Source organism: Siphateles boraxobius, unplaced genomic scaffold (genome assembly GCF_051911475.1).
Source record: "Siphateles boraxobius isolate OS27281-9 unplaced genomic scaffold, OSU_SipBor_1 1, whole genome shotgun sequence".
In the NCBI taxonomy this organism is placed as follows: Eukaryota; Metazoa; Chordata; class Actinopteri; order Cypriniformes; family Leuciscidae; genus Siphateles; species Siphateles boraxobius.
In genome coordinates, this window is record NW_027508699.1 from 21,832,226 (window position 1) to 21,852,449 (window position 20,224).

The window sequence follows — 20,224 nt, forward strand, 5'->3', positions numbered from 1 at the left end:
TGCTGACCTGTTGCAGGAAATGGTTAGGTTGATTGGCCCATTTATGTGAGCAGGTAGAGAGATTTTATTTCTGGCAGGGGTTCAAAGACAAGCTACGTAAAGGAAAATACTGAGAAAAGATACAGCCTTACTGACTGACAGCGTGTTTTACTGCGACAGATACTGGTAAAGTTAGGGAGGATGCATTTGTAGAGCGAAACAGCCTGAGTAAGAGAAACACAAATCAAATGCATCCTACATTTCACCACTGCGCCTCTGCCGACTGCCATCAAATGGTAGCCAAGCTGTTAAGTCTATTTAGAAGCTTTTGAATTATGACTGTTCTGTTGGGTTACATTTTTACACTGCTCAATGTTGTTTTTGACTTGTAAGCGCAAGAGCGACAAATCTCAAAGGAAAGTCTCTGATGAAAGAGTTCAGAGCATCAGAAGGCTCTCCGCTCTGCTCTACCAAACACCACGAGCAAAATTGCCTCCAGTCCCGCTCCAACTGTCACACGGAGCAGACGCTCAGATCCTCACGCTCAAAACAAAAGGATATTCTCAGCTCTGTTGCATTAGGAGCGCAGGACCTTTGCTTTCATAAATCATTTTTTCAGCCTTGATGGGAGAAAATTCCGGCAGTCCCTGCGCACTTTTGTTTAAGGAAGATTATGAAGAACATAAAACAGCATATAAAGGCACTGAAGATTTGACTGGCAGGGTTCTGGAATCCACAAAGCTTAGAAGCACAAATCAACAGAATAGCCATTTATGAACAACTCTGGTAACATGACCATGTTTTATGAGTGTTGGTTATAGGCTGACTGAAAGGTCACCACAATGTCAATCTGGAGTAATCTGAATGTCAGTCTAGCAATGAGAAACGTGAAAACAGATAATCTTCACTTCTAAAAGTCAGGCTCTGCAAAACCACGTTTTATTATCCAAGAACCTCCCACTTATACAGGAACAGATCAAAATGTAAAGCGACAAATTTTGTTTGTTTTAAAATGCCATTTAAGTAATCAATGATACCACAATAATAAATGGGTATGCGGGTATACGGGAAATAATTCAAATAATGCCACAGTAGTAGTCCCTGTAAATGATTGTACAGTAAACACTGAAGAAATCACTCAAGAGGTGTGCTGCAAAAGACCAAAGATGGCAAGTTCAGCATCCGGTGGAAGATTGATAGCCTTGGAGTACCAGTCAAATATGCTAAACCAAAATCCTGACAGTAAAAGGGCAAAACCAGAAAGCATGGGAAGCCGTATCCTCCACCACCTTACACCTGTCACACATTGGTGAAACATTGGCTTTAGTGTAATGTAAGCGGTTAACAACTTTGAATTGGATCAGGTGCTGTTGACTGAGCAGGCCTGCATCATGGCTAAGCACTTGTCCTACATATCTTCAGAGAGCTCAGCTCACAGGTCTTCCTCCCAGGCCACTTTAAATCTCACAGGGGCTGCGATGCAGACTTCAAATAAACAAAGAAAAAAATTTAGGAATAATAGGCCTAGAATCCAGAGGATTCTAAAAGATGTCAAAAAACACATGCTTCTCTGGGAATGGTTCAAAATTATAAACTTTAGAATTCACATAAAGTCTAATTTGTAAAAAGTTATTTTAATTTTTTTTACATGAGGCAAATCAAATTTTTCCCTCAAATGGTTAGTTCACCCAAAAATTAAAATTCTGCCATTAATTACTCACCCTCATGTCATTCCAAACCCTTAAGAATTTCTTTAATCTTCAGGACACAAATGAAGATCTTTTTGATTAAATCTCGAGAGTTTTCTGTTCTGTCCAATGAAATCTACGCAACTACCACTTTGACGCTTCAAGAAGTTCATTAAGCGATCTTAAAACTAATTCATATGTACTGAGTGGTTTAGTCCAAATTTTCTGAAGAGACACGATATGATGAACAGATTTAATATAGGCGTTTATATTCACATATAAACATTCATCAACTCACACACGTCAGTTGTGGTAAACGGAGCCAATGAGAACCAATGAGGTTCATTCTCATGTCTTATGTTTGAGCTTCCGCACGAACAAAAGAGATTTGTTCTCGAGCGTCATACAAGTTCGGTTGAGCTTCTGTTAATGTTCGCTGATCAATATTTAATTGCGAATAAAAGCCTAAATTAAATCTGTTCATCAGGTAAAGCGATCAAGTCTCTTCAGACAATTTGGACTAAACCTCTAAATTCATATGTTTTAGTTTTACAATCTCTTTATCAACTTTTTGAAGCATCATAGTGGTAGTTGTGGGTGAACTACCTCTTTAACTGACTAAAGGATGCAAACCGCCCCTCAGCAAAAAGATCTTGAATGGAACCTAAACCCCTTCTCCCTCCAGACGTGGTAAGTTTAATCAGACCACAAGGGTAAAAAAAGAATGATTGTAACATATTGCCGTATGGACAGAGATCTCCAGACCAGCAGGGACAAAACTTCTCACCTGATTTAAGACTTTGACTGAATTTTTCAACACAAAGCATAGTTTATTCAATGCTTTGGGTTTATCCAACTTATGGCTCGTTTCCACTGAGCAGTACGGTACGGTACAGTACGGTTCGGTTCGGGTCGGGTCAGTAAACCATGATCCAGCTAGCGTTTCCACCGCCAACAGTACCCTACTTGATAGGCGTGGTGTTTGCCGGAAAGAAGCGAAACGTCATTTTCGCACAAAGAAGAAAGCGACAAAGTAAACACCAATGGATGGCATACAGCAGATCTTGTCCTTGCTTCTCGGCATGTTTGTCACAAGAAGACAAGCGCCGACATTAGGCATTTCTCAATACCAAGTATGTAAAGTTCTCAGCAGAAGGACTCCCGTGAGAGTTTTTTACATTAAAAACTCTCTCACGTGAGAGAGAATTTTAAACATTATAGGCACACAAATGTGGTTCAGGCAATGTATAGACCTGATTATATACATGTTTAACGTTAGCCTATTTATAACAAAACGAAATATAAAACACAACCCTGCATCTTTTCGTTTAAATTTAAAAAAATATTAAACATATTCCAGGCAATATGTGCATTTGTACAAATGTTGCAATAAACAACATTACAGTGATAATCTCGTAAGTTAATAAAAAATGACAAAACTCAACCCTATCTCTTTTTGTTAAATTTCAGTTCTATCAATAATAGCCATTATAAAAGTATAAATAAAAGGTAACTTTACAAGAACCTATACAATAAGAAATAAAGCAAACAATTCAGTCAAATATACAAATTCAGCGCTAGTCTATCGTTAACTTTACAACGGAAAAGTTATAGCCTAAATATATGAAACTTCACTTAGCCCTCAGCCAAAACGATTGGCCAGGGAACGAATTATCGATTCACGAGACCAAAGATCACCCGTTAGATATACTCAGGACGAATTACCACTACAGAGTCAGCGGCAAACGTCAGAACGACTAGCCGAGGCAAGGCTGTTCCAGGTGGGGAACATGAGCGCCCGGTGATCGCCTGGAATGGATCAAATTATCATAAATCATTATAAATTAACCGCAGATTTAAGCTTTAAACAACTACATTCTCGCCTCAAAAACTCTTAAAACTACATTTCGTGAAAGAATAACCGTAGTATTATATTCCAACTGTATATTAAAAAATGGCGCTTCTTATGTTGCCGTTCTCCTTGTAGCTCGCGCAAGTGACGATACTCTGTCAACCAATCAGCGTTCTGCAGTGAGTCTAGCTCCTCCCTTTAGTACCGTACCACTGTGCTAGGTACCCCAACGGAAGGGTACCCAAAAAGTGGTACGGGACGGTTCGGCTTTTTGGTACCATTCACAACTTTTGACAGTGGAAACGCAAATAATTGCGTACCGTACCAAACTGTACCGTACCGTACCGCTCATTGGAAACGAGCCATTAGAGAACAGCATTGCCGTTAAAAAGGTGCCAACAGCAAAGTTAGACTCTATTTGTACTCACAAGTGGTCAGATTACCTGCTGCCCCCTTCAGCCAGAACATTAAAGCAATAGTACTGGCATACCTAAACCACCTACAGACTTTTTGGAGCTGAATCTTTAAAATCCGGTGTGTCTTAAAGTTTCAAGCATAGGACAGGATTTTAAAATCCAGTTTCATAAAGAAGGCAGAGGTTAGAAATATACTACGGAGATTTTGACAAAGATATAGGAATCTAGGAAGAGAAACCAATTTAATTAAATTACATTTTATACATCCAAAGACAAAGGTAGAATTTTCCAATTTTCTATAGTTTGTGTTTTGAAAGAAACTCCACAAAATTCAACTTAAATATTAATTTTGTAATATTAATGGTCAATCATAGATGTGTAAAATGATCCCTAAATATCTTAAATGGAATATTCTCCAAAAAAACAGGACTACAAGTATCAGAGAGAGGCATACATTTACTCTTCGACAGATTATTAGTATACCCCGATAGCCTACAAAAATAATTAAATCTAAGAGAATGAGAACAATCTGGGAACTAGAGCTTAAAAGGAAGTTCAGTGAAAAAGAATGGTTATTTCTGTGCACTGAATTGACCTCACCTTTGACTACGAACATTAAAGTTAAAGAAACGAATTATACACTCCTGTATAAATATTTTATAACTCCAGTGAAGCTTAATAAATTTGATGATACAAAATATCCTATGTGTAGAAAATGTGGAACTGAATTAGGAACATTTATGCAGTTATTTTTGGTATTGTAAAGCTGTTTATTCCTTTTGGGAGGAGATTCATGAAGTAATTCAAGATATATGTAACTGTACTTTTGAGCTATGCCCCATGTTATATTTGTTGAATTATGATGTGGAAAATAAGTTTCCCTATACAAGAAAATTTGTGTTTAGAATGTTGTCTTATTTTGCTAAAATAAATGCATACTTACTACATGGATTTCCCAGTCAGGACCCATCTTGGGTCAATGCAGATAATAGACTTGTTGCCCATTGAAGAAATTACAAGTAAATGGCATTCAAGACTGCAAGATTTCCAATCCACATGGCCCTTAGTTCTGAATTATATAGAGACTAATGACAAACTCACATTGAATAATGGATAGCCCACAGACTGCGGGAGTGTAGAATTAAAACAAATGTTATCTTTCTCTTCTTTCTTTACTGTGCTGCCTATTTATTTTGCTGTATTGTCCCTACTGTTATGTGTGATGTTGTTGGGCTATGAGTGTTATATGTGCTAAATTGTGAAAAATAAAATAAAAAATTCTAAGAGAATGGGAACTGATCTTCCGCAAATACAAAATTACATTGTCAGCATACAGACTAATAAGAGCTTCCCTGCCCCCCACTTCAAGACATCTTATACGGGATAAATACGGTCTGGTCAGGGTAAATGATAAAGGGTAAATGTTGGCCAACGCTTTAGTAGGCTAATTAGTTTTCTATAAAAATGTTGAAGCGAGATTGGCCTATAGCTGGCCGGGCCATTTTTTAGCCAATTTGTCTTGTCAGGACGTCACTTTCCTGCGTCTCCAGAGTGAGCAGTCACATGGCATTTACAGCTCAGTGGTTTAAAAAAAAAAAACGTAAGTGAAAAAAAAATCTAAGTGATCTTTCATTCAAAAGGCTTCTTACCGTGAGGGATTTTTTGAAACCAGACCCTGGTGATAATGGGGAAAAAAGCTATCTGGAACTCACAAGCCCATGAGCAGATTTCAAATCACATTCTTCCAGAGGGTCATATGTCAGTGGTGTAACTGTTATTGAAATAAATGGGAAATTTAATAGATGGCTTTTCCCAGGTATTATAGACCTGCTTGCATCAGACAGTCAGTAAATGGACTGTGGCTGACACTACATGATTTATAACATCAATGAACAAAAGGTGCTTTTTGAATGCTAAACAACGTTATAAATATTCTCTCAGAATTCCATAGGTAATTCATTTTCACAATACCCAAAAATGGTGCTACCCCCAAAAAGGGGCCCCAACAAAAAAGCATTGCTTTGAAAGCTTGCTTTCTCAATAATAAAAACCCACTTTGGCAATGCTCTTGAAAAAGCACTCCACTTCCCTCCTCTGCAGCAGTCTTTAAGGTTCAGTGGCCGTTGAGTTTTTCTCACTCTCTGTCCCTCTCCATCACTGTTATACAGACAGGATGAGATGTGTAAAGTGAAGGATGACAGTAAACCTGGTGTTCTCTCTCAGTACTGTCCTACCCTCATCCTTACAAAGACATATATCGGAATAATAAAATACTGGGATCCCTGTTGAAAAAGACCACTTAAACCAAGTAAAGTTGGTTAAATTGTCTCCCAGCATAGCCAAAAAAGGATGGGTTTTTAAAATATTTTAAAAATATTATAAATAATTAAATCTAGTGTTCTGATAGAAAAAACAATGGAAGTCTATAAGAAGTCCTCACTAATATATAGTGAAACAAACAAAAGTGTGTGTGTGTGTGTGTGTGGGTTGTGCTACCTTGCACAGCCTGGAGCTTGTGAGTCTGTATGATGATACAGAGCTGGAGCACCAGCTGAGGGGCGCTCTCCAAGAACGTGGCCAGTAGGTGGAGCATGCTGACGTCTGCATACTCGTACACCATCCTCCAGTAAAACCTCCAACGGTCATTCTCTCCGCTCTGCCTGCTCCTGATGCCCAGGTAGATGGCGTGGAAATACCTGTGCAAGAAAGAAAGAAAGAAAGAGAAAGAAAACCCATTTAAAATCTCTCTCTTTCTCTCTGAACTCTCACTGAACTCTCAATGAGAGAGCAGAATCTGCTTCCGCTGCAGACACTCGGCTAGAATATCTCAATGTTTTGTCTGCTTTTCTTTCCGTGACCTTACAACCAGACAGACTATTCCCAGCTATGTTGGTCCCTGCTTTGTTTTGTAAACAAGATATGCAGTGGATGGACCCATTTTGAACTGCTGATAAAATACATTAATGTCAAAGCTAATGACTCAACACAACATCTCTACGATTTAACCAAAAAATAGAACACTGCCATTGTAAACTTATGTCATTTGTTAGAGTTAAATACTGCCATACTGCCACCTTTTTTCATGCACACCCTTTCAAAAAATAAGTTTATTCAATTGTGCTCTTAGTGTATACTTCTTTACCATTGTAATGCTCTCCTAGCAGGTCTTTCAGCTTGCACTGTCAAACCTCTGCAACTGATCCAGAATGCTGCAGCCAGAGTGGTCTTTAATGAGCAGAAGAGAGCACATGTCAGTCCTCTCCTCACAAAATTGCAGTGGTTGCCAGTTGCCGCTCGCATCAAATTCAAGTCACTGACGTTTGCCTACAGAACAACCAGTGGCTTTTGCTCCCTCCTACCTAAACTCATTACTTCAGACTTACGTGCCATCCAGAAACTTGCGATCTGCAAGTGAACGCTGTCTTGTGGTGCCATCTCAAAGCAGCACAAAATCATACTACACAATAAAATTGTTTAACTGCTTCTATTGTTCTCATTTGTAAGTTGCTTTGGATAAAAGCATCTGCTAAATGAATAAATGCAAGTAAATAAATGTAAATGTTAACTAAAAATAAGAAAGTTTACTTTTAGTCTACTTTTTATGTACTTCTCTGAAATACACTTAAGTATACTTGACTTATACTGACAGAAAAGTCTAAGTATACTGTACTTGGCAAATATGGGTACTTATCTTTTGTTCGTAATTCTGAGAATGTGATTTTTTTGTGACGATTTTACGGCTATCCATGTTTTCAGAAGAAGCAGAAACAAGTGATAGAAGATTGCTCACGCAAATGTAAAAATGTCAAAACCATGAAGAGGTCATGACTGTGAAGATTGGGGGTAATAGACGTGATCTACTCCATATTTTTAGATCATCGCTGAATCTGATCCGGATGTAGCCTAGTCTTTGACAAAAATACCATTTTCTTTTTTGTTCAAAATGTTGCTTTTTTAATGAAACTTACCCACTTAAAAGTATACTTTTATACACTAAAATGTGGGCCAATTAGTATTGAAATAGTACAATTACAAGTATACTACTAGTACATTGATATTAGTATACTTCATAAAGTATACTTAAAATATACTTAAACTTTATATTATATAAATATACTTAAGTATACTTAATAAAATGAACTTGAAATATAGCCTATAGTGACCTATCCCTGCAGTTTCCCCAGCATTCCCTACCTTGTAGATTACCCTCTGACCCTGATAGGCATCCAGCCAAGATCAGACACACACTTCCATTCTCCCACACCTATTATCTCGCCAGAGATTCATTGACAGGATGTTAAGAACACTACATCATCTTGACTTTCTATACCAAGAGGGTTTACCCAAATCCACAAAACCACTGGCAATCAACATAATTTTTATTGAATATGAAGACATTCACACACACACACAAAACAACACAATGTGTACAACTGCTTATGGGGATATAGTCTTGTTTGCAATGTTTTGTCATTGATTTCTTTGAGAGTGTCTGCCACCCCCTCTGTCTGCCAGATTCTCTCTGCTACAGTTTTCATTTTGATCATTTGTACGCAAAGCATGATTTTATAGTACACTACTTGCCAACTTCAATCAATTTAGAGGCAATGAGTTTACAAGTAAAAGATAAAGTATACGTTGACTTATGGACAGAAATTTTTTTTTCACTTAGGTAAACGTGAAGCACTTCCCTCGTATCAGAATAATACAGCAATACTGCTTTTAGGTATTCGTGTTTGTGGAACACATGCTTGAATATAAAGGAACTGTATCAACATCTTCTAGTCTATTTCTGCATGCTTACTCTGGATTCATAACAGGAACAAGGAGGTAGGCTATTTGGAATGTTTTTTGATTTTGCTTTGATAATTCTATAACAGAATTTATGACTTTAAAGATATTAGGGCTGTCAAATGATTACAAGAATTTATAATGAAAAAAATAAAAAAAATAAAATCAAGAATAAAAATATTTTGAATTAAATTTATTTCAATCATGACAACCATTTTGAGAGAGATACATGATCACTGTTCTCGTCCAGTGGGCAGGGCCAAAGATGCAATGATGTAGAAGTAGTCGTTGATCTGATTCTGCAGATGCAGACTTTTGTAGCACTATTACGTCATAATGTAACAAAATCCGAAATTAGTAATTTTTGGTGCTTGGTTTCAGTAAGAGCTGTTTTTGGACTAACAAAGAACTTTTGAGATCTAAAACTTACAGGATGTTTTAAGAGTACAATGACCTTTTGCATGTCAAAAAATCCGATTTCTCAATCCGCAATATGCATGTAATGTCCTTATGAACTTCCACAATAATATAAGCCAAATGGAAATCTTCCTGGGATAAGTCACTTGTTGGTGTGGCGGTATCTTCAATTTTCTGAGGTAGCTTTAACAGCATCAATAGTGTAATACTTAGTTTATAATCAGAATATGGTCAGTTAAATATTCAGGCCTAGCATCAATTTTGTTGTTTAAATGTAAAACAAGAAGAAAAAGACGTTTAAATTTCAGCATTAGATTTTCTACGGAGCTGCTGCTGTTGATTATTGCTGATACTGCTGCTGCCAATAGATACACAGACATGCTGCTGCTGCATGAATAGACATACAAATACCGTATCAGATATAGGTATGTGGAGCTGGGGGAGGTGGAGGGTTTCAAAGTAAATATGATATTGTGCAGCTGGACTAGCCTAAAGCAAACACTGAATCAGACTATTTGAATGCTGAGCAAGCAATCTCACTGGTAGCAGGATCAATGATGTGATCGCTTGCAGATTGCATGTAAAGGAACAATCAGCCCTCTAGTTTCATGACTGAACTATATATAAATCTATAAAATCTATAAAAGTTATTTAAAAAAATGTAGGGCTGTTAAAATATATATATATATATATATATATATATATATGTATATATATATTTTAAAGAATTTACAGTAATAATAAATGTAAATGAATGAATAAATAAATTATACCATTTCACAACACTATTTCCCAAACTGCTGTCTGTTATTCACCCGCAGTATTGATTTTAGTGATTTGTGTTTAGTGAATTATCGTAATAAGGGCCATTTTAATAACTTTTATGATCATTCAGGATGGTATTCAGTATTCACTAACCAGTGTATGGAGCACATTTCTGGTTTGGCTGCAATGACTGCATACTGTGTCTTACTGATGTGGCCGTGGGGATGCATAAGACATTTAGAAAACACTGTTCTAGATCTGTCATGTTGGATGTTCACGGGAATCAAACCCGTGGCCCTTTTCTTGATACTGCCTTGCCTTTACATTGCGTAGGCAACCCAATAGATAGCATGCAGTGTTCATATATAAACAAACAAGTGTTTATGAAGCTCTCGAATCAAGGACAATTCACCCAAAGAAACTATTCAAATATAAATTAAGTAATAATGGGAAATCAAGTCTGTAGATGATATTGTCTGGCTCTGTCATCATGGGAACCATATCTGTAGTGACCGATTCAAAGGAAAACCACCATGACAAAAGTAGTGCAGAGTAGCAGGGTCGCAGTATGGTCTTCCGGCTGACCTTAAGAGTGGGCGTCTGTCCAGCTTCTTTATCAGATAAGTGGGCTGCAGACGAGGCATGCGCTTACAGACACGCAGACTCCTGGCATTTCCACCACTCACCCTAAGAGAAGCCTCTCATATGGCCGCTGTTTGGATTTCAGATAAGCCACTGATCGTCTCTGTTTCCATCACTGCAATATGTATCCCATTCTTATACGGTCTACCTGAAACCATAAGTCCAAGAGGTCTGGCCAGCCACTGCATCATATTACTGCATGCTGCTCAAAGTGTGCTATCTACCTTATCCCCATTCAGAATGGGATTAGACAGATGTTGATGTGCATCCTCTTGCCTTGATTTGATTATTCCTGCATCTCAGCACTATGCCAATCAGAGGGGTGGGGGCGGGTAACATAAACAGCGCAATTGCTTCAGGAAACGATGATTCATACATACATTCAGATCACACGTCAGTGAATTTCGCCTTGTGCAGAGGTTTAAAGGCATTGAAAGAGTAGTTAGGTCAAAGGGGACCTATTATGCCACTTTTTACAAGATGCAATGTAAGTATCTGGTGTCCCTGGAATGTGTCTGTGAAAGTTCAGATCAAAATGCCCCACAGATAATTTATTATTGAATGTCCAATTTGCCCCTATTTGGGTGTGAGCAAAAACAAGCTATTTTTGTGCATGTACCTTTAGATGCAAATGAACTGCTGCTCCCTGCCCCCTTTCCAAAAGAGGGCAGAGTCTTTACAGCTCGTGTTTCGGATACTCTGAAAACTGCAGAATCTCATGCAGTCAAAATGCCAGAAATTGTCAGTAGCGATGTTCAGCCTTATATGTTCAAACCGGAGTTGGGCACTGATGGAGAGACTCATGCAGTAACTTTTAGAATTCAACAGGATGTTTCTGAATGGTTATTTTTTTAATTTATGTAGTTGTTGTGGAATTAACTTTATTCAACTTATCGATTAGCATGTTCAGTTATGATCATCTATAAACTTTTTGTACAGGTGCTCATGTGGGAACTGTAGAAGGATGCCTACAGAGCCAAAGATATGCTGCATGGAGATAGGACAGGTATCATTTTTTAAAAATTAATTTATATAATTATCTTTGGCCACATTGGCCAAACAGCATGCTAACAAGCACATTCGGAAACGCTATTTGGAAACATTCACAAAACATGAAGTCCGATATTTACTTGTTCTGTATATGAAGTTTGAGCTTGAACCGTTGGTATCAAACAATTTCAGAATCAACTTTTGTGCAAATCCAGCATTTAACTGACCTTCGTTTGCGAAGTAGTCTGGCATAAAATGATTTGCACAAACATAAGACTACCTAATTTTTTCAGCACATTTTCTTCATAAATGAAATTCATCTACTGTGTCCTCAGTGGCTCAGAATCCGGGAGTCTATGGAAACTCTTATGTTCATTGGTACATCCAAAAACAAAACATTGTAATGCCATTGTAATGGCAAACACATTATATCAATAGGTGCTAAAGCGAGGATATAAACATGGCGGACTATGTGCGTCTCACTAAGGGCCGGATCTATGCTAATAGGGCAGATCCCCATTAGTAATGGACAGGGCTTCCCCCAACTGTGACATCTGTGAAATCTGGAATAGCTTATTATCAGACACTGCTTCTGATTTATGGGTATTATAAAAAAAGGACTGGGTGAATGTAAAAGTAAAGTATAGGTAGTTTATAAAAAAAAGTAAATGTATCTAGCCTAAAAAAAACTTAAAAGTTACATAATTTAAATGTACTTAAAGTTAAAAAAGTTATTTTTTTCTTATCTTTTCAACAGATTTTTGATTGGTTTGCTAGCTCAACAATATTTGAAGGGTTCAGATGCAAAAGCCTTTAAGTGCCATCTGAAATTTTCTTATAGAATGATGATTTTTATCAAGCTTGTATATTTAAGTTCAGTAATTTCACTTAAATGACAATTAATAGGTAATTTTCATTGCCATTTAAGTGAAATTACTGAACTTAAATATACGAGCTTGATAAAAATCATCATTCTAGAAGAAAATTTCAGATGGCACTTAGAGGCTTTTGCATCTGAACTCTTCATTTATTTAAAAATAAATAACGATAAATAAAAATAAAATAAAAATAAATGTAAAAACTGAACAAAAAAACAAAACAATTCATTCATAATGGTCAGAACCATTTTAAGTAATGATAATATTCTAAACATCTATTTTGTATTATAAAGGTCTATGTGAAATTGTAATGTGTAAAAGGAGGTCAGGGGACCTCTATAAGATTTATAATTGGAAAGCTAAAAACACACACTCCAGTGAGAATGACATCACACAAACCACATGCCTGTGTGTCTCTAGCTGTACATTAAAGCTGTTGGTTTGGTCAGGCTGATCTGAGGCCTGAAGCTGTGCAAGATGCTTCCTCTTCATCCTGACATTTCTCTTTTTCACTCCAGGCTAGAGGGTTCCTCTTCATCACTTTCTCATTTAAACTCCCCAATCATTGCCACTACTGGCCATCACATACACAAACTCTCAAAAGCGCACCATCCCTTGCCACAGCATGGAGCTCAGCGTATCCCTAACCTGCCAATCAGGTAGTAGAAAACAGCACTGTGAGAGCTTAGATTTGTTTGTACTGTTGTTGTCAAAAATTGCATCATATTTTTATAACGCTTTTTGAACTGCACCAATCACATTACACAACCTTAGAAACAGCCTTTGCTCCATATCAAAATATAAATCTAATCAACTTTAGAAAGTAATGATGCTTTTAATAAAGATTGTATTGATTACAACATAACACCAATAGGTTGCGGCTAAATTGAATAATTGAATAAATTACAAAATTTTTTTACACTCCATCTGAATCATCCAATATAAAACAAGTGAAGTCGTAATGAGCGAGTCATTGAATCATTCATTCAAACCGATTTGTTCTAAAATGCATTCAAATTAATTAAATAATTTTTAAATAGACTGCAGCAATTAACATTTTGTCAGAACCTCTTGTAAATGACTTGTTATTCTGCTTAGTTGTCTATTTAGAATCATGGGAGAAAATGATTTCCATTTTAAACAAAACAAAATGTGATTCTAAACACACATACACTCTAATCAGCTCTAACACACACATACACATTACACACACTGTGCTTTTCCACTTTCTATTCATCAAAGAATCCTGAATATATATATATATATATATATATATATATATATATATATATATATATATATATATATATATATATATATATATATATATATATATATATATATATAAAATATGCATGTAATAGCTATAGGAATGAACAGACGTGGGTATTCCTATGCAGCACTATGTTTTTACAAGACTTCAGGATCCTGAATCAGGGGAATGCCACTCTATTCTAGAAACATAAAAAAAGAAAAAAGAAAAAAGCAATGGCAGGATCTGTAGGCAGCGTATGGTTATTTCAGGGCGAACGCACAACCTCCTGACCAGGGAATGAACCCTCTATAGTACACTTACATTATGAATGGGTTTTGGGTCATTGTTTATTCATAACAATTCGATTGAGGTTCCAGATTCTCTCTCTGCACATTAAAGGAGTTTATAAACAGACAGGATGTTTCAGTGGCACTATATATTTTTTTGAATTATTATGTTTCTCTTATTATTATTTTATTATTATTATATAAAGAATCACTTGTTTGGGCAGGATAAACCTCTCCAAGTTGTTAAAGAGAGTGTTATTCCATTTTTTTGGTTAAGTTTTAGCTCATGTAGGCCACCAAATGAGCCAGAAATGCAAGTCATGCTCGCTCAAAAAAATGAGGTGCAGGATGCTCCGATGGAAACATCTGTGAAGTGTTATGTACCCCGTCTAGTTTACAGTGTATCTGTTACGGTCAAATCATTCTTCCTCTTCAAACACAGCTCTCACCTCACTATATACCTCCCTCAAAGGTGTTCACTCATTGAGATTCAGAGGAGAGAAATTCAATCAACAAGTCTGCACTGCACAAGTCCGTCATGGTATGAAATCATGCTCTTCTATCCATTGAAGTTATACATACTATAACTTCTGTGGTTTTAGGTTTATACGCTGAGGTTATTGAGTGACATGCATTTCCAGGCAGACTTTTCACGCCTGAAAGAACTTGACCTGTTAATAGCAACAGAAGGAGCAGTGAGTGATGAACAGGACTTTGCTTTTACAGCGGAAGGTGAGCGGGACTGCATGAGTGACAGCTGCAGACAGTCTAGGCCATGCGAAGGAACGTGCCTGCTCTTCATCTCGATGCTGAGCGCCAGGGGTCCACCAACTCCAAAGGGAGGATTAAGACCTTTAAGATCGGACCTTCGACTTGTTTCAAAGTCAATGGGTTTTTTAATGAGTTTTTGGTTAAATGGCTGAAATAAGGTTTGTGGTGAACACAAGCTCACAAGCTCAAAGTGTCACGCTTCATTCTCTGACATAAAATACATCAGCATTACCCCACTCACGATTTTTTTAAGCTTTAACCTGTTTGAAAAACCCTTAGGAGAAATAAAAGTAGACCCATATGAGACATGAGAAATATTTGAGAGACAAAGAGTCAAAACTGAGAATGTGGTGGAAGAAACATAGAACATCTCTTGTCTTGCTGTAATCTCTTTCAAGACTCAATTATGGGAATGTTTTATTGCTCAGAGGTTGCTCTTTTTAAGCTCAGGAGACTTCGTTGTGACTCTCAAATATCTCTCATTTAAGTATCAACAGTGTCTCAGATGTTTCTCCAAAAAATGCCTTTGGAGAAATAAAAGTAGGCACAACTGAGACATGAGAAAGTTCTGAGAGAAAGGAGCCCAAAATGAGAATGGGCTATGAGAAACATCTCTTTATTGTCTTGCAGAGGTTGCTCTTTTTTATGACATTGGGATTTTTCACATTTAATGGAAAGAAAAGTAGGAGGAGAGACAGGAAACAAGAACCGAGAACAGAACAGGAGCAGGAAAGTACCGTTAGCTGGGACTCGTTTACTCGACAACTAGTGCTGTCTGAGGTGCAGTTGTGTCTCGATGTTCATGTGCTGCCCACAAGGCTATGGCTCTGATAGAGATTTCTCTAAGCTCAGGATACTAAGTGGTGATTCTGTTATACGTCTCATTTAGGTATCAGCTTTGTCTTCAGATGTCTTCAATTTTATTTTAGGAGAAACATGAAAAAAATTATATTCCTAATATTGTAAATACGGAAACTAGTGTGGTCGAATTTTCCTACGTACCTGGAACCTAATTACCTGGGGCGTCTCCAATCGACAACCAAGCGTCTACAGTCGACACTTAATACATATATTTTCCTGGGGATCTAGACATTGTCTTTCGACTAAAGGGGAAACATTTAACATTCAAAAGCATTTGAATGTTGTTCCTGCAAGAAAAATAAATATTAGTTATGACTAATTAAAAAATCCATCACACTAGCATTTATTATACATTTCAGAATATTAAGGGTTACTAGTTTAAAATTATCTTCAATGCCAAGCATTGTATATGTAGCACATTTTCCACTAGGAAGGCATAAATAAGGTTATAGTACATTGACATCAAATGGAGATTTTAGCTTGAGTCTCCTGCTTCCCACACTTGTCTCCTGAGACAAACACTCTTACAACAGCCTCCATTAATGGTTTAGAAGAGATCTCAGCGACATATTGGGTTTTTGTCAAGGGAACCAGTGTGATGTTAAAGTGATGTCATTCCTGCACCACTCTATAGAGGTATGCGCGAGACATCACCGTCGGCTGGAGTGGCAAAAAGACTGAGCAGCAGCATTGGTTTTCAGTGTGAATGCCGCGAAAAACACAAAACACATCTAAAACGGGAAAGAGCTTTGAGATTAACTGTAAAAAATTGATTTCACAAGAAATCTGAGGTATTTAAACAAACTACAGAAAGCTACAGAAAAGATAAGCAAATGCATTGCTGCAATTCATAGAAACAACTGGACTCCAGACAGCGAAAGGTGGATTTGCAGTTATTATTTTGTGTTAATATGCTGAATTTTGGGGTAAAATCATATTGTATTGTTATATATTGTATTTACAACTCATCAATTAAATATTTATCATTGTATATTCAGCAAAATTGGATGTTTTTAAATAAACACTGACAAAAACTATACAAGTTTTAGGGCCGGATGATATAATGATATATATAACATTTATATAATTTATCAACCGGATTTTGACTTAACTAAATTGTATTTATATAAAGCATTTTTGTTTTGTTAATTTTGTTATTGAGAGGAAAGTGTTCAGCACATTACATTTTCATCTAAACACCGCTCCAAGCAGTGTGGGAGGCGTCAGGATGTTTGCTTACAGTATATCGCTGCAATGGTATTTCGAACTTCTTTTTACCCCTAAGTGTAGAATGAAAAATAATACTGTGAATGCCTTCACCATGCCAGTCCCGATTCACACAATTTATGGATTACTCACACAAAAACTCTGGAAAGAAAGTGCAACTTTCAGGGGGGGAAAAAACACCTTAGCTTATTGATTTATTGCCAAGCAATGCTGTATACAAGTATTTTAAAAGCAATCTGCTGGAACTAAAAAAATAAAAACCAAAAAAAATAAAAATAAATCCAAGATTTAACAGCTATCATCACTCATAGAAGTGAAAGATTACACTCACAGCAATATGCTGGCGATGCATGGAACGATGCCTGCTCTACTCCGACTCACTCCAAAGTAATATCAATATCACTGTGTAGGCAGCATCCTGTCACACAATGGCAGATGGACTAATGCCACGTTCTGGTGGCATATAAGAAACAGTTGAATATCAGCAGAATGGGATGAGGCCATGTGGTTTATGTACTGTGTGCTTCTCAAACTGCATGGCTTCATTCAAAAGTCACATGAGTCAACGCAACTCTGACCTTTAATGGTCTTGTACTACGAAACAAAGTTGTATTTTTTTTATTATTTGGAGCATAACGCCTCTTGACCTTGCTGCTTTTCTGTCCATGTAATACGAGATGAATAATCCCAGCACTCACAGGACCTTCCTGTTGAAAACACCGGTTGGAAAAATCTATTTTATTCATCATAACAAGGCAAGCTATACTACAGAGTTAAAATGCTATTTCTTTAAACACACAATCATGATCACCAAGACTGCATTTATTTGATTAAAAAAAGAGTAAAAAAACAAAACAGTAATATTCTGAATTATTAATACAAATTAAAACCAAGCTTTTAATGTTGTTTATATGTCCATGTGGTGTTTTTAATATGCTTTAAGACAAACCATGTGCAAAATCATAAGTAAACACCATTGCTGAGTATTTTCTCCTTAAATCTGCATTGAACCAAAGACAGTCAAAATCAGGGTTTGAAGTCGCTGGGGTTTCTGACGTCACAAACTACCTATCACGTCAACGTATGATCGTCAATGAGTAAATTCTCTGAGCTGGCATGAGTGGAGGCGGGGCTAATTTGCATATTCATAGAACCGTGTATACCAAATGAGGCAAGGGTGTAGAGCTACATTCAAGAGTTACATTCATTCCTAACAAACTCGTTTCCATACCGGCGTGATGACTCCGACCCCCAACCAGATGGAACTGGATAAATATTGTGAAAGTTCTGATCCAATCTGACCTCTGACCTAATGCTGCCTGAATCATAATCATACACTGTTCGTTCATTGGCCAGAGGAGAACTGGCCCCCCGACTGAGCCTGGTTTCTCCAGGGTTTTTTTCTCCAAACGGTCACCTGATGGAGTTTTGGTTCCTTGCCACTGTCGCCTTTTTCACCTTTCTTGCCATTGGCTATTGGCTTGCTTAGTTGAGGACATTTAATTTTATATTTAACAATATTATTACAACATTATATTCCTGTTATCTCTGTAAAGCTGCATTGAAACAATCTGTATTGTAAAAAGCGCTTTATAAATAAAGGTGACTTGACTCTATTTGAAGCTTTTTTAAGGCATGAAGGCATTTAAATATGTAATTTTGGTGATCAAAGATGAGTTTTAAGGGATAAAATTATTGACTACAGGGGACTATATTAAAACTTAATTTAATATATTTTAAAATGTAATTTATTCGTGTGATTGCAACATTTTCAGCATCATTACTCCAGTCTTCAGTGTTCCTTTAGCACCTATATTGGTAATCAAAAACATTTCTTATTAATATCACTGTTGAAAATGTATCATTTAACATTAAAAATTTATTTTTACTGTCATTGTTGATATTTAAATGAAAATATACATGATATTTAATTTACTATTCCAAAAGGCTAGTTTATGATGGTTAGTCCTACTTTAGTTTTTGTTGGACCAGTAAAAATATGTTGTTCACTAGCAAGCTAGCTGATGAACCTGATGGACTTAAAACCTTAAACGCAAACCCTGGAGACCAGAATCCAAAACACATGATCCACATGCCAGCACAACCAGTCGACCAGCTAATTCTTGTCTCTTCAGTAGGACTGGCACTGACTGTAAACAGGTATAATAGAATGTCTCAGGGCATAGGTAAAACTCCAGCATGGCAGCAGATATAAATTTGGACTGAAAATCTAAACATCGACATGGCCCATGAGGCTCGTTGCAGACAGGAGGCCAGAATTCAATATACCTACACAGCTGCCCAAAGCTCATCCAATGATAAATGTCTGCTATCTAGTTGCCAAGAATGACTGACCCATTCCAAATCAATTGAACCTTGTTATTCAACAATTACGCCTGGCTTTTTGCTGCATTATGACGAAAAGAAGGTCACTGGCACACAACGCATCATAAATACTCACCGACGCTGAATATTGCTGTGTAATAAATTCTTGACACAGCCCATCTTTTCTGCATTTACCAGTCACTCCAGGGACATAAGTTTGAAGCTCGTGAGGGGAAACTGCAGTGGCAAAAAAAAATTTTTGGTGGAAAGATGTACATGACCGACAATAACATGGCCAGCTAAAAAAAAGAAGAAAATATCAGCAACAATTGTACGGTTGAATTCACAACAGCCCCAATGTGGTAATTCGGGAATTGAATTATTAAACTCATAATAGATTCATAATAAACATTCAGTTCCTTTAAATTTATTCGCACACCCACACCCCAGACATAATTCAATCAAATGCGATTTGGTTTTCAAGAGCTCACATTTAAAAATGACTGTATAATATCCTTTAATTATGAGATTAATAATGATAGCACATAACAGTTATTCATGCTGTGTAATAGAAGCTTAAATCTCACAAAAAAGCTAATTGGGAGGGTGGAGAATGAACTGAGTGAACTGAGTTCCTTTTCGGTCGATAACGTCGGACGTAGTCGACGTCGACTGAATGGGGATCGCGTCAGAGAGCCTATCATCTTCGAGTACTATTGAACGAGCCAATGTAATTGGCGTGCGTGATTTGCATCACACACTCCGGCCCCGTGGCGCGGGTATAAATACGGAAGTGGATGCACGCACTAGCTGCCTTTCGTTTCGGAGACGATCGTTTGATGTCTCTGAGAGTGCTGTTGTTTACAACGAGCGAGTGTGTCGGTGTTCTTCAGGAAGACTCTCCCAGTGCTGGTGTTCTACAGCGCGAGTGCAGCGGTGATCGCGAGCTTTGAGCTCTCAATTGCTGTTTTAACAGCAACAAATTTCTAAATGTTTGTGTGTGTTGACGGCTGGTTAGAGGACGGAAAAGTGAGTGCTTCACTGTTTCAGTTCACTGATCAGTGTTGCCGCGGTCATTCC

General features: G+C 37.2%; 1 protein-coding gene across 1 annotated transcript in view; it reads right to left on the reverse strand.

Moving 5' to 3' along the window:
- Positions 1–20,224, reverse strand: part of xkr4 (XK related 4) — an 82,052-nt gene that overhangs the window by 11,620 nt on the left and 50,208 nt on the right. Inside the window, exon 2 of the mRNA XM_077228997.1 lies at positions 6,432–6,631. Coding sequence (XP_077085112.1) covers positions 6,432–6,631 — 200 coding nt within the window. The remainder of the gene's footprint in view (positions 1–6,431; positions 6,632–20,224) is intronic.